This window comes from Podarcis cretensis (assembly GCF_951804945.1).
Source record: "Podarcis cretensis genome assembly, chromosome: 11".
NCBI lineage: Eukaryota > Metazoa > Chordata > Lepidosauria > Squamata > Lacertidae > Podarcis > Podarcis cretensis.
The window spans coordinates 39409107-39424554 of NC_137180.1; the positions used below are offsets into that span (position 1 = coordinate 39409107).

At 41.5% G+C, this 15448-nt stretch overlaps 1 protein-coding gene across 2 annotated transcripts in view; it reads left to right on the top strand.

The window, feature by feature from the left end:
* The window catches only part of LOC307226633 (interleukin-6 receptor subunit beta-like), a 68615-nt gene that overhangs the window by 49288 nt on the left and 3879 nt on the right, over window positions 1-15448 (top strand). For both annotated transcript variants that reach the window (XM_079995446.1, XM_079995447.1), the window contains 10 exons: window positions 3234-3406; window positions 5058-5197; window positions 5972-6113; window positions 6236-6318; window positions 7212-7428; window positions 7817-7972; window positions 9814-9933; window positions 10912-11064; window positions 11853-11996; window positions 13253-13349. In XM_079995446.1, coding sequence (XP_079851572.1) covers window positions 3234-3406; window positions 5058-5197; window positions 5972-6113; window positions 6236-6318; window positions 7212-7428; window positions 7817-7972; window positions 9814-9933; window positions 10912-11064; window positions 11853-11996; window positions 13253-13349 — 1425 coding nt within the window. The remainder of the gene's footprint in view (window positions 1-3233; window positions 3407-5057; window positions 5198-5971; window positions 6114-6235; window positions 6319-7211; window positions 7429-7816; window positions 7973-9813; window positions 9934-10911; window positions 11065-11852; window positions 11997-13252; window positions 13350-15448) is intronic.

Here is a 15448-nt window from a genome sequence, read left to right on the forward strand (position 1 = left end):
TGTTTCAAGCTGAGCCCTTGTAAAACTCATCCCAGAGAGAGGGCTATTCAACACCTAAGCAATGCACACGTTAAATCACTGGCAAAGAAACAAAAGCCAATCTTTTGTCCTGAACCCCCGGCCTACCTGATGTCAAGTCCTGCTGGTGTATATATTATGTCAAGTCCAAAGTCCAACAGTCAGGAAACACAGTCCAGAGTCAAACCCAAAGCACCGTCCCATAGGGATCCCGGAGCATCCAATGTGAGCTCCATCAACATGGCAGTTGAGTAGCCACAGCACCTCAGCTCTGTGTCCATTTTGTACCTTGCCTGTTGACTGCAGCATTTGGGCTTGACAAGGCATGTGACCCTCACGTGTTCCAAGCCTCCTCCAGCTCAGGAATCACACATCTCCTCCCTGAGCTGATGAGCCCCACCTGGGCTATGGGCCCTTGCCTGCCTCAGTCTCTCAGGGCACACCCCTCCTACTGCTCCCCACGCCTCAGAGCCCGCCTTGTTCATGGAGATGGGGGCCTCTCTGGCTCTGATGAGGGCTCCTGATCTTCCGGTCCCTGGACACTGAACCCCATCCCCTCGCCATCCTCTGTCATCCTGTGTGTACTTTCTGCAACCCCAGCCTCTCCCTTCCCATCCCCTCAGTGGGTCCCAGTCACAGCTGCCCCCCTTGTCAGGGTCCTCTTCCTCCTCCCCTTTGTCCTGCCAGTTCATTACACTTCTCATACACATAGAACCAGTCCAAGTTAATTCACAAAGTTTCTGTAAGCACACAATGGTTATGTGAGGCCTGAAAGTATTTGTGTACTGAGAGCCGAATGTTACACCTGTGTTAATTACATGATAGGGGATTTTAACCTTTTAATTCTGCTGCCAATGGCAAGTGTTTCTGTCCCGCCCCAGGATGAATAGCAGCATGAGGGAGGGGTATTTTTTTCTGGGGCTACATATCCCCCCCTCAACAGTCCCTATTTGGCCAGGACAGGTATGATTTTCTTCTCTCTGGGAAGAAAGAATACTTGAAGCTAATTTTCGTGGGTTTACTTTTCTTTGTAGCTTCTAAAATCCCTCTGTAGAAGGCTTCCTTTTTAAAACCCATCTAGAGTCCAGCCCACTCTTGCCTTGAGTGGTGTGTCAGTCATTGCCCACAAATATCCACAGCAAGAACTTCCCACTCCTTGTCCATGGCTGCAACAGAGCAACAAAGAAAGACAAAAGAAAAAGAAGGTGTCAATAAGACACAACTACTACTTCTCTCCCTTTCCCAATCCTGAGGTATCTCAAGCTTGGGAGGGACGTGCAGGTGGATCTGATAGCCTCTCTCATCTTTCTCCTCCTTACCAGCCAGCACAAACAGCATTCAGCATCCTCCAGTAAACAAATAACCAGTATTTAATTTAACCAATAAATAAATAGTTAACAAATACAGTGGTACCTTGGGTTAAGAACTTAATTCATTCTGGAGGTCCGTTCTTAACCTGAAACTGTTCTTAACCTGAGGTACCACTTTAGCTAATGGGGCCTCCCGCTGCTGCTGCACCGCTGACACACGATTTCTGTTCTCATCCTGAGGTAAAGTTCTTAACCTGAGGTACTATTTCTGGGTTAGCGGAGTCTGTAACCTGAAGCGTCTGTAACCTGAAGCTTCTGTAACCCGAGGTACCACTGTAAAGGTTTAAACCATGAAACAGAACCATTAAAAAAAAAATCCCTTGGGGCAACTTCAAGCCACACAATTAAGGAAACATGTAGTTAGGCCCTGAGAAGACTGTTCAAGGGAGAGCAGCTACTGTGGGTCACTTGTGTACGGGCTTCACACAAACGCCAGCAGAAGTGGTGCAAACATTACCTCTTAATGACAGTGTCACTTTTATTAGAACAAACTCTTCCTTCTGACCCATAAATAACCTCAGTGCTAATCAGTGCTTTTAAACTTTTCCTCTTTTTTGACAATGTGGATGACTCATTCAGAATGCTGGTTTGTGGTTGTGTTTAAGTGAAGGGTGCAGATGCTTCTTCAGAGACACAGCCCTTTTGCTCTGGCCTAGACTGTCTTGTTTCGGGTTTTTTGGTTCAGGTTTCTCCCCTGCTGACTAGTGCCATCAAGTGGTGCCTGGGAATGTTTTCGTAACAGAGTGAAGAAGTCTCCCTGTATTGCCAAAGTCTCTCTAGAAAGAGTAAATGCTGCATGGCTAACTGCAGAGAATTTTCTTTTTAACTGGAACGTCCTCCCAGCAGATGTCAAGGCAATAAGCAACTATCTGACTTTTAGAAGACATCAGAAGGCAACCCTGTTTAGGGAAGTTTTTAATGTTTGGTGTTTTATCATGTTTTTAATATTCTGTCGGGAGCTACCCAGAGTGGCTGGGAGAACCCAGCCAGATGGGTGGGGTATAGATTATTATCATCATCATCATCATCATCATCATAACTGTTTAAAAAACAACAAACAAACAGATCCACTAAGTATGATCACTGGCTATTATCAATTTTATATATATATTTTTTAATGAATCATAGGCAGAACTAGGATTGGCTAAGCCAGGGGAAGCATCAGAGATGGAACCTGGACAGATCTGGTGAGCTTAGTATTTTAGCAGCTTTTGGTTAGAAGCTGGAATGATCTGTGTCATGGTAGAACCTAAAAATCTGGGAGCTTTCAAAGAGCATTGTGGATATAAGCTGAGGTGCTAAACATGGTGACCATTCATTTCAATGCTGTGTGAGAGAGCATAAAACAAAGACTGCAGTAGAGCAGGGATACTCTCCAGATCCTTTAGACTATAACTCCCATCATCCCTGACCGTTGGCCATGTTGGCAAGGTAGGACTGATGCACGTTACTGTCCAAGAACATCTGAAGGGTACCGCATTGACTGCCCTTGATTAGTAGAGAAAATTTAAGGCCCTCTCTCTTGAAACTTGGATGAGACTCCTTACCTTCAAATCATCCTTTTTTTCCCCATTTATAATTTACTGCAAACATCTAATGCATTTCTAAAAATACTTTCATGAAAAGGAGCACAAATATTAATGTAGCATTTTAATGTTCCCAAGAGAAGGCAACTTTTAAAAGAAGACTATTTGGCTGCCAAAAAATTGGTCTTTTGATTGCATACTTCATTTTGTTTCCTATCTCTCTGTGAATTTGCCACTTATAGATCATCTGCTGTATTAAAACATGGAACGTATCTATGACGCATATTGAGTTTGCTTTATGCTTTCCTTTCCCCTGAAGGAAATTGGAAACAAAACAACACTGTGAAAAGGTGGAAACGACCTTGCCTCTTTTAACAAGAAGAAAGCATCATATTCGCATTCATGCAAACGTGAACATATGGGTATCAGGCCGCTATTCCCACGAGGGATGTGTGACAACAAAAAAAGTTTCATTCGTGCCCAGCAAAACAAGTACATTACATTTCTTCCATAGTCTGAAGCTGCAGATTTTATTGTAAAATAGTTCTGGTTTTGTTATTGTATTTTTTTTCCCTAGGGCAGCAAACATGTTAGCCAGCAAATTCCAACACATGCAATTCTCTTTCACACTCACAGTTACCAGGCATAATTTTATGCAAGCCTGTCCTCCTACCCAGGTACAATTTATGTGGTGAGGCTTCATCACCACATGGGGAAGAACTTTTTCTAGACCATTGAAAGAACTGAGTATAGTTAGCACAGAGATGAGAATACTAAGCGGGGGTGATATAATAGCAGTCATCATATAACTGAAGGGTATCTGGATTTGTTCACATTAGTGCCTTGAAACGCAGCAGGATCCCACCCCTAGCTGTGTTTAAAACTGTATTTGCACAGCTGTTCACTTCAGAGATGGGGCTGGAATGTCTTCACCTGGCATGCATGACCTTTTGGGTCCGTCCCCCATTACCGCTTACTCTGCATCCAGTTTTTGAATTGGTGTGATGGGTAAACCATATCAAACAGCAGTATTTGACAATAAATTACAGGATCAATATGGGCTGTGTCTATAACCTTTGCAGTGGAGCCCATTCAATCACCTCAGGTAGAGATCCCTGTGGAACGCCCTCCCATCAGATGTCAAGGAAATAAACTCTCTGACTTTTAGAAGACATCTGAAGGCTGCCCTGTTTAGGGAAGTTTTAAATGTTTGATGTTTTATCTTTTTAAATGTTTTGTTAGGTGGGGTATAATTATTATTATTATTATTATTATTATTATTATTATTATTATTATTTGTTTTTATTATACTACAATGCTAATTTTAAGGCATACCCATTATAGCATCTGCTGGGGCATCTTATACTGAAACTCCTGCAGCCCCATAACTGTCAATTTTCAGATTTGAAAATTAAGGGATCAGCACCCTCGAAAATAAGGGATCAGCAGCCTCACCTGTCCCAGGGACAGTCTATGGGATATCTAACAATCCGGGATTAGCAGTGGGAAGCAGCGGGAAATGGCGCTGGAATAAGGGAATTTCCCGCAAAAAAATGGAAGTTTGACAGCTATGTGCAGCCCAAATGGTGCCAAACATATTGCTTTCCTTTCCTTTGGACCACATCAGTCAGGCCAAGAGGGGTCTTTCATCTGGGCAGCCCAGGTCCTCCAGACACACTGCCCAGGCTTGCCCCCCAGAGAAGTCACTTTGAAGCTGCCTATGCAGCATTTTGACTTCACCCCTAGAAGCGCACTGCATTGTCTCTCGAGACAGATGAATGCCAACAACAACAAAGTGTGATAAAATGGTGCCCACTGCTAAGGTTATAGTGAATGTGTGCTGAAACCCTGCCCTTTTAAAAAAGATGGAATAAAAACTCTAAGTGCATCTGCAGCTGCTGAAATTATGTTCTTTTTCTGTTCTGAAAACTGCCAGACTTTCTGTGGTCTTAAAAAAGGTGGAAGAACCCCAGGGAGAATACGGTCTGCTTATGATCAAATTATGGTGTTGTGTGGATGCCCCATTAAAAGTGAATGAAGCATGGCAATTCCACATTAAATGCCAAGTGCGGAAGCACCCTGTGACTAGGAGAAATTGCATGCAAATTATTTTCTATTTGGTTGTTTTGTTTTTGCATTTTAGAGAAATGTCCTTCACCCTTCAGAATAAGAGCTTATCAGTTGTTCCACAAACTAATAATTATGTGGGACTCACCAAGAGATATACTACAGTATGAACTGCAATACAAGGAAGAAATGCAAACAACCTCATCCTGGATATCAGTATGTAAATCAATAAGATCTGTATTAGAAAGCTTCTAGTGGGCTAATATGGGCTGCCATATGTCCAGATTTTCCCAGACATTGCCGGGATCTCAACAACCTTCGTATTTTCTTTTTTAAAAGTGCAACAATTTGGGGGGTCTTCCGTAAAAAAGTCAACAACTTTTCTGGGTGTCCTGGTTTTTACTTTTTGAGATATGGCAAACCTATTCTTGTGAGCATCTAGTTTGGCCACTGTGAGAACAGAATACTGGACTAAATAGACCTTTGGCCAGATCCTGCACAACTCTTCTTTTGTTCTTCACTATCAGAAAAATCTTAGCACTGACTTCCCCCTGAGTTTCTGCTGCACTTTCAATGTTGCTGAATTCAAATGTTGCAGGGGCTTTCTTCCTTTTATTGGTCCTACTGCTCATGTTTCAGTGGTTAAATTCAGGTGTCAAATTTATGATGCAGATTAAGCTGGCCATTTGCTCAATTATTGCTTTGGTTGCTGGATTTGCAACTAATTCTTACAGAGCCTTTGATATGCCTCCAGCTGCATAGGGATTAATTGAAGGGTTTGGGATACTCCTCTCTAATGAAGGAATTTAAGAAGAGGTTGAAAAGCATGTGTAGAGTTATTCAGCCTGGATTTCATAACCCCGGACATCTCCTTCCTATCCCGTAGGCACTGCCCTGCTAAACACTGATTGCCATTTTAATTAAGGCATCTGGCCTTTGGGAAGAACTCCAGCAGATAATCCGAGAATTATTAATTGTACTTATTTGCAGGTTCCTATAGAGAATGGGATCTTTAATGCAACTATCTTCAGTGTAAATATATCATCATCATATGTTGCTCGCCTCAGATGTAAACCCCCTGGTAAAATTTGTTCTGTTTGTGCTTGGAGTGAAGAAATTATGATCCCACATAGTAAGTTCCATGCATATTAATTTAATCATGGGTGTATTTCAGTTGTTTGGCTTTGTTTAAGAATGAAATTCTGACTGTAAATATACTTCTGGGTTTAAATTTCCCATGTTGTTATTTACCAGAGCTTACTGAAAAGCCAACCATTGTGGAAAATGCAACTGAAAAGATAGCACAAGGAAAAATAAGTATCTTTCTTAAATGGAAGGTAATGTATTATATTTTTAGGCTACTCTTCTTCCTTGGAGCTCAGGCAAAGCCCCATCCACTTATATCCTTACAGCAATCCTATCAGCTAGAATAGACAGGGGTGTTGAGTAGCCCAGAGACAGCCAGGCAACATAATTGCTCAGCAGAGATTTTAACTCCACTTTCAAAATTCTGTCTACTATATCATAGGGTGTCTAGTTTGGACATATTTGATAAGTATTTTAAATTTGTGAAACAAATGTAACTAACAAACAGCTACTCTGTATTGTGGCTACATAAAGTATTTTAAATTTGTGAAACGAATGTAACTAACAAACAGCTACTCTGTATTGTGGCTACAAGAGCCAGGTCAGATGGAATGATCCAGTCCAACAAATCATCATGGGCCTTGTCTCAGTACCTTCTGGTTTATTTAACCAGTGTTTCTTGTGATGTCTGAATTAGAAATTAGTTTGAGCAGTGCCAAGTAAGATTGGTCAAACCACAGTTTCCTAGTTTGGATATCTGGGAAACTGGTTCAACAGACCAAGGTGTATTGTGAGTTAAGGCTTGAGAGAAGGGAATGAAGGAGTCCAGAGGACTGCATAGGCACACAGTTGGTTGGTTGGTTGGTTGGTTGGTTGGTTGGTTGGCTGGTCAACAAACATTACATCTGAATCAAGCCATAGTAAGAGTCAGTAATAATGAAGGCTGTTATGTGATATTTACAAAACAGACAAGAAAATATATACAGAGATAAAATTGATACTAGAATTATATCTATCATCAAAAATTTATGCTTTTATAATTTAGTTTGGTATGGGTTGCAGCTTTCACTGTGCCTGCAATATTTCATGTCATTTTATTTCTGGTGCATAGTAACTGTTTAATGTTCATCTTTGCTTGTATTAGACAACACAAAGCAGGAATACCATTGGTTACAATATAAGCGTTGAAAGAATACCCCACTATTGCCGCCACATACGGACATACCTCAGCATAACAGAGAACTGGGTGCATCTGAATCTTTCCATGGCTTATTACAGAATCAAAATCTTTGCCTATAATGAAGCAGGAGAATCCCCTCCACTAACATACCTGATTCCAGATTTCACTGCAAAAGCAACGGGTAAAGTATTTTTCTGTCAAGAAGAATGCATAAAGAAAATATGGTGAAGAACCAAACTTCCATTTTTTGAGTTTTGAAGCAGCATGAGTGGATTTCAATCAATGTGTTTGCTTGTTACACTATTTCTATCCGACTTACGTATCTGTCTGAACTCACTAAGGACACAATGCAGGGCTGGTTTCAGTGTGCTTAAGCCCATTAGAAGCAGCAGCTTGAGGGCACTTAATTGTGCCAATTGTGGACATCATGTGATGCTGAAACTGTAAGATGAAATAGTGTTTACATGCCAGTGGACTCCCAAGTACATGTGTTGGAATGCCCGTCCAAGAGGGGGTTGGGTTTTCTTAATGCTCTCAGTTATTTTTAATAGTTTCCTTTCCCATTGCAGATTTACCTGGCCAGTTCAACATATCAAATCAGCAAAATTATTCTGTTATCACCTGGGATCTAAAACACAGTTCAGATTGCATTGTGATCGACTGGGGCACTGGATTAGAAGACATGAAGATTCATGTTTCTACTTGGAAAAATGAGATACGACTAGGTATTAAATCAGTTTCTATAAAACTGACAAACAGATGTATTTTCATTGTTTGCTTCCAGACACTTAAAATAATCAGACATAAATAATCTGTTAACTACTTCACTTGGGTTCTGATCATGTTGAACAGTTCATGAACCAGGATAACAACGTAGGAGGGGCGATTCTGCATCAGACCAAAGACCCATTTTGTTCTCACAGGTGGCTATGGGACAGACATGAGCAGAATAGCATTCTCAGACTTATATTCCCCAACATCTTGTTTTAAGAGGCACTGTACGCCTGACACTTACATAGACATAATAACTTTGCCAACCTTATCCTCTGTTTCATGGTAGCAAATTCCATCGTTTAACTGTGTGTTTTGTAAAATACTTTTCATCTGACCTGAATGGTCAACCCTTCAGCTTTGTTGGAAAACCCCTGATTCTAGCATTAGGAGAGACAAGCTTCTCCTTATCCACTTCCTCCATATTCTCAGTGTGTGTCTTCATTTGCACTAGCAGTGCACTGTGCTGTGCAGTGCAGTGTGATTAAGCCCATTGAAAGCAAACTTCATTTATGGCCTTGGAAACCTGCTTTGACATGTGGATCTCCTTTCCTGGGCTATTTATAATTTGATCAGCAGATCTTATTTTCAAAATTGCTAGCTATATTTTATCCAAGAAAACCAGGGCATTATAATACAACCAGAAACACAAGCACTGTCAGAGCCATCTGTCAAGCAAGCCCAAACAGACTTTGCAGGATTTCAGATTTTCGGCAAATTTCGTAGGTGTAGAAACAAGTTTTCAAACAGAACTGGACAATAGAAAGCAAGTGCAGTTGCTGTGCATCATCTGCTTCTGTGAAGCTTGCACTGAAATCCTGCATAGTATTGGATGAAATATGCAATGCCAAAGCCAAAGGCACAAACCTCAATGAATCCAAAGTATATCCAGTCACTATTCACTTTTGTTTTCTTTCTTGCTCTGTCCTGCTTTCCCTTTTCATCATCCCAGCCACTAACAACGAATTCCAGTTTCAGAAAAAGTACCATCAATAGTGGTTAGATGAAAAACAACAGATATATCAAAGCCCCCACACTGTGCCTGCTCATTAGCAAGCCATGGGGGAAAGATTTATACATTTCAGACACAGCAGAACAACATTATACATAGATGAGAAGATTCCCTTTGCCCACAGCCACCTAGTGCCATGAAGTGTACTTACTGTCCTGTCACAGGCTAGATAGCTTTTCCTCATCTTCCTGAAAATGTGTCCTTGCAAAGCCCAATAATAATTCCTTAGCTTGTTGTACGAAGACCATCTGATTTATCTGCAAAGAACCTCTAATTCAGGGACGTTTTGCAGCACTCTCTTTCTGCATATTGATAGGGATCGCACAGGTGATTCTAGCAAACAGATCAATCGGGATTAGCCGTAATGTACCTTGGAAGGCATCTGATCTGAGGTTGCCATCAATTATTCATCCCCTGTTTTCCTTGACCTTCTTTTATTACATGTTCATCCCCTTCAGGTTGCTTTTTTTAAAGCTTCCGGAACAAGAAAAATCCATACTTGAACCATCAGGAGTAAAGTCATTTTCGTTTCCCCACAGTATCTCAACCTTGTAGATGTAGCAAGCTTAGCATATTTTGAAAAGCAAGGCCATCTGCTATATAATGCCATCTGATTTAAACAATTGAACACTCACATTATCTGAAGGTGGATGGGAATGCACGTATATCCAACAAATTCATGTGCACGGTCTTCTTAGATTCCTGGGTTTCAGGTGTACGTGTGGCAGAATTATGTTATGAATTATACATTTGCAAGTGGCAATGTCTGTGTCTACCATCTAGATGGCCTCCAACCGTATAAGTTATATAAAGTGACATTTCATGCATTTGACTGTCAGTGTGAGGATTTCATGAAACGTGAATGGACGCTGGCCAGGACTTACTTCTATGCAGTGGAAGGAGGTATATCTTCGTATTTTTCTAATATAATTTCTTCTTATTTCTATTCCAACTTTTAATAAGTACTCATAAGGGTTCTACTGCAATGAGTGGACACTAACCTAAGGCAGGGGTAACCAACATGTTGCCCTCCAGATGTTGTGGACTACAACTCCTACCACCCATAACCATTGGCCATGTTGACTGAGTCTTGTGGGAACTGTAGTCCAAAACACCTGGAGAGAGCCATGTTAACTACACTGATGTAAGTGTATACTCCACACTATAATGGACTTGTTTAGGGCATTTGATGAAGTTAGTTCCCCAATATAATCATTATTTAATAATTCAATTATTATTCAATTATTTTATTTATATCCCCCCCCCCCCATTTCCATAAAACATTATTCTGCTCTATTCTTTTTCAAACATCCTGATATTCCTTCAGTTCTGCTGCATCAGAACTCTGGTAGGAATTTTGGAATGATGGAAATGGGAGTTTGCATATGCTTTCTCACTGTGAATAAGTGTGGACATCACAATAAATCATGGTTTATTGTTGCATGATCTGGACATAGTGGTGGACTGCATGTTGGCCAGTAAACTGAGCTTGAACCCTGGGGAAATGCAGGCGCTGTGGGTGGGTGGCTCCCATGTCTAGGAGATGGGCTAGTCAGCTGTTCTGAACGGGGTTGCGCTCCCTCTGAAAGAGTATGTTCATAGTTTGAGGATGCCCCTGGAGACATCTTCAACACTGGAGGCCCAGGTAATCTCAGTGGCTAGGAGTGCCTTTTACTACCCACAGCTGGGATACCAACTATGGCCATTCTTGCACAGGGATAGTCTGACCACTGATTCATGCATTTGGGGCAGACCAAAGCCTTGGTGTCCACCAATCAGTAGAGGGCAAGTCCAAGAGGGCAGCAAATGCATAAAACTAGCTGAGGAAAGTTAGTTTGGGAGAAAAAAATTCCTCAACTAATTTGGAGACTCTCTTTTAAGTTCCCCAAAAAGGTCCAGCTAATGTAACCGTTCCAGTTGTGACGAAGCAGTCAGCTGTTGTGAAATGGGATGCCATACCTACAGAAGAGTGCTTAGGATTCCTTCTTGGTTACAGAATTCGCTACACTGAAATCTTGAAAAACCTCTCTGTGGGTAGGTCACTTTGTTGACTGGACGTTATCATTGAAAGATTCGTCATCTAGTTCACACTCAAAGGCAGCATTTTGTTTCTAAATTGAAAAACGTTGGAGGAAATTGCACATGGCTGTGGCTGATGGGAGTTGTAGTCCAATAATATCTGAAGGATGAAAACATTCCCATCACTGGATTAGAGTAAAAAATGCCAAAACTGATATAATTATAGTCACCAAGGCTCCTTTATTTATCAACAATCAGACATTTATTGTGGCACCTTTGAATGCTCAAAGCACTTTCTCTATTTCTTCAGAGAAATGTCACAACAGTCCTGTAAAGCAGATCATGTACTCTCATTTACATATTGCAGATGCAGAGTTGAGGCTGAGAGAGAGTGGCTTTCCTAAGGTTCCCTGCTGAGTTCATGGCAGGGACAAGATCCATACTGAGAACATTCTTTCTTCGATAGTCAGAACAACTAACTATTATAGAAAGTGTTTAATTGCAGAAGCCTGGTGGGAAACAAGTGCTTTCAGCAAACGTTTAAAGGTCAACATAGAAGGTGCCTGCTGAATTTCTATTGGAAGAACATTCAACAGGGCTTGGTCTATGATGCTAAAGGCTCAGTTCATGTCTATCTCAAATGAGCCTTACCAACTCATGAGAAAAACCAGTGATGCTTCTACAGATGATCTCAGTGCCTGAACTGGGATAAATTCTGTATATATCTATACAGAGGTATTGAAATCTTATATTGGACTCATGATCTGTCATAGCATTTTGATTTCTTCCCTCTTGTGTTGCAGCTGTTACTGTCGGTCCTTCAACTCAGCAGTACCTCATAACGGGACTTACGGCAAAAACTCTTTATAGAGTGCAGACCTCAGGACTCACCAGTAAGGGAGAAGGAGCTCAAAGCCAGCCACAAATTTTTACTACCCTGAAATATGGTATTGCGAAGGTTTTAAGAATTTGTTTATTTTTATTTTTCAATATAAATATTGCCAGGATGGATAAGTGTGTCAAACAATTAAAGCAGTAGGTGGCATCTAATCCCACTTCCTCTCATGAATACTGGGGCACCCCATTTTTGCTGAGCACTTAAGCTCTCTGCCCCATTCCCAAAGCAACTCCCAAGGACCTCTGTAGCAGATTAGGATGTGGCACAGAGGGCTGGTGGAGGTGGGGGTGTCAGCAGAACAAATAGGTGTCCCCATATAACATAAGCAGAAATGCCACTCACCTCAGCCTAGATGACCATTGAAGTAGTCAGTCCTTCCATTTCTACCTGAATTATTTGTGTGGGGAAGTACTGCATTTAATTATGCATTCCTATTAGTATATACAGTGGTACCTCGAGTTACATATACTTCAGGTTACATATGCTTCAGGTTACAGACTCTGCTAACCCAGAAATAGCGCTTCAGGTTAAGAACTTTGCTTCAGGATGAGAACAGAAATCGTGCTCCGGCGGCGTGGCAGCAGCAGGAGGCCCCATTAGCTAAAGTGGTGCTTCAGGTTAAGAACAGTTTCAGGTTAAGTACAGAACGAATTAAGTACTTAACCTGAGGTACCACTGTACCCTCAATTTTAGCCTGGAGGAAATAAGCACTGCACCCATTTGATTTATAGCCACAGCAGCCACAAATGAGTCAGGAAATTGTGGTCATAATAAGCGTAAGCCCCCATTCCACACAAATGGATCCCTTGGAATGTATTTCTCCTTCATTTTTAATTGACTAGGACACAATATGAGATGGAAAGGATAGGCATTTATGCTGACGGAGGGAAGTTGACCCTGAAAAGCTTTCTAGCTAGGGGACATATTTATAATATCCTCTGTTTCCACTGTTCAGGCTGTGAGTTCCGTTACTTCTGTATTCAAAAATAGCATCGCACGCAAGAGAGAGCGATCAGCATGCCTGGGGGAATCCAAAGGGAGAGACCCCCCAAAACAGCCCAGTAAAAACTGGGTGTGCTCAGAGGCCAAAGGATGCTGGCTGGCTAGAGTGGGATAGCTAGAACACTGAACAGAAGCACTTCACGCTGCAAAATTTAGCTTGACATCTCTCTAGAGGCCTCCTTGAAAATTGTCAAGGAGGTTCCATTAGCCCTCTGTGCAAATGGTTCAATTGTCAAATGATATTTTTTAAGCAGTTTTCCAATACGTAATCTAAACGAGTGTTGTGAACATTCCAATCATCAGATCCTGGGGAGTTTGAAGGAAGTGTGGCTGGCCTCTGTCTTGGCCTCATGGTCACCATGGCTGCCATTGCCATGCTTTGTTCCCTGATACTTAAAAGGTAAGAGTTTCCTTGCCTTGCATATTTTCATCTAGCCTATATAAGGGACGTGCGGATGGCGCTGTGGTCTAAGCCACAGAGCCTAGAACTTGCCAATCAGTAGGTCGGCAGTTCGAATCCTCGCGACGGGGTGAGCTCCCGTTGTTCGGTCCCTGCTCCTGCCCACCTAGCAGTTCAAAAGCACATCAAAGTGCAAGTAGATAAATAGGTACTGCTCCGGCGGGAAGGTAAATGGCGTTTCCATGCGCTGCTCTGGTTCGCCAGAAGCGGCTTAGTCATGCTGGCCACATGACCCGGAAGCTGTCTGCAGACAAACGCTGGCTCCCTTGGCCAATAAAGTGAGATGAGCGCCGCAACCCCAGAGTCGGTCACGACTGGACCTAATGGTCAGGGGTCCCTTTACCTTATATTACTTATTAAGCACAAGTAGGCAACATGGTTAGAGTCAATATTGTCTGGTGGTTAGAGAGTTGGAGCGGGTCTTCCAGGGAGTCATCTACTAAACCTCTGTCAGTTCACTCTCATTATGTTTCCCTTCTATGAAACCACCCTGAGATCTATGGGTATAAGACAATATACAAATTTAATAAATAAAAAACAAAAAAGGACACTGACCAAAAAGTAACAGTGACCTACAATACAGGATTGTTTGTGAGAAATATAAAGGTTCTAAAGCACTTGGCATTAGCAAATTATAAACTGCCTATTCCTTAAGGTCATGAAATGTGCAAGTTTATCCGTGAAAATCACCATACTGTGACAGATAGGAGTAAATTATTTGCTGAGAACAACCTTTGGTCTGGAGATTCAGGTCTGAAAGAGCAAATCGTCTGATGCATTTAAAATATTTTTTTAAAAAAAGTTTACTGAAAGCTTTTTTTAAAAAAAAATGAACATTTAAATAACATTTAGAATAAATACATGCCCAAGGGACGGGCTTATTAACTGAGTGTAGTTTTAATCTGTTTTACTATTTTAACTATTGCATGTTTTGAAGTATGGTTGTGTTTCCCCTGCTTCAATTTATGAAATATCGCATTTTTCGCTCTATAAGACGCACCTGACCATAAGACGCACCTTGTTTTTAGCGGAGGAAAACAAGAAAAATAATATTCTGAATCAAATGTTGTTGAAGAGGCTTTGCGCGGCTATCCCTAAGCCAGAACAGCAAGAGGGATTGCTGTGCAGCAATCCGGTTGCTGTTCTGGCTTCAGTGAAAGATGTACAGTCTGCTTTCGCTCTGTAAGACGCACACACATTTCCCTTTACTTTTTAGGAGGGAAAAAGTGCATCTTATAGAGCGAAAAATGCGGTAAATAAATAAAATAATAGTTCCCAGGATCTTTGCACTCTTTGGCTGGAACACTGGAAACCAGAAGTAGGTTTTACTCCTTAGTGAACAATAGAGAAGATAACTGCCTGCCTTTTTTAAATGTAACTCTGTTCCTCATTTCCCTTTACCATTCCATGGTTGGTCAGGGGAGGATTTGATTCTGCTGAACCCAAAGTCCCCTTCTTCCCTGGACACCATACTCTCTCCCTTTATTTTTTAAACTTTTTAGATGGAAAAAGCATAGAGGGATAGGAAGCTAAAAAGCCACCAGAGCTTAGGAAGGAGCAATAACCCCATCATGGATCCTCTCCCTCATCTCATAGGATTTTTCTGTCTGACAAGGAGAATATTCTTTTGTTCTGAGTGATTATTTGGGAATTACTCTGTGTTTTCTCCTTTAGGCTTAAGAATTGTGTTTTCCTGTTCCCTTTGGGTTTCTTTTCCAAAACCACATAAATGGTTACCCAAAGCAGTTAAAACTGCCCCTTGGCACTTGGTCTTTCAACTGTTCAGGGCACCACACAAAAATCCTGGTACAAATGTTGCAGAAAGGCTGTTGTTGACCCCATTTCTGCCAACTCACTCCCCTTTCTTTCAAACATTTCTAAACTGCCTTTCTTCAAAAATTCCAGAGTGGTTTACAGTTTGTAAATACCAACACAATGAAAACAATTACCGTATTTTTTGCACCATAACACTCACTTTTTTCCTCCTAGAAAGTAAGGGGAAATGTCTGTGCATGTTATGGAGCGAATGCCTGTGGGTG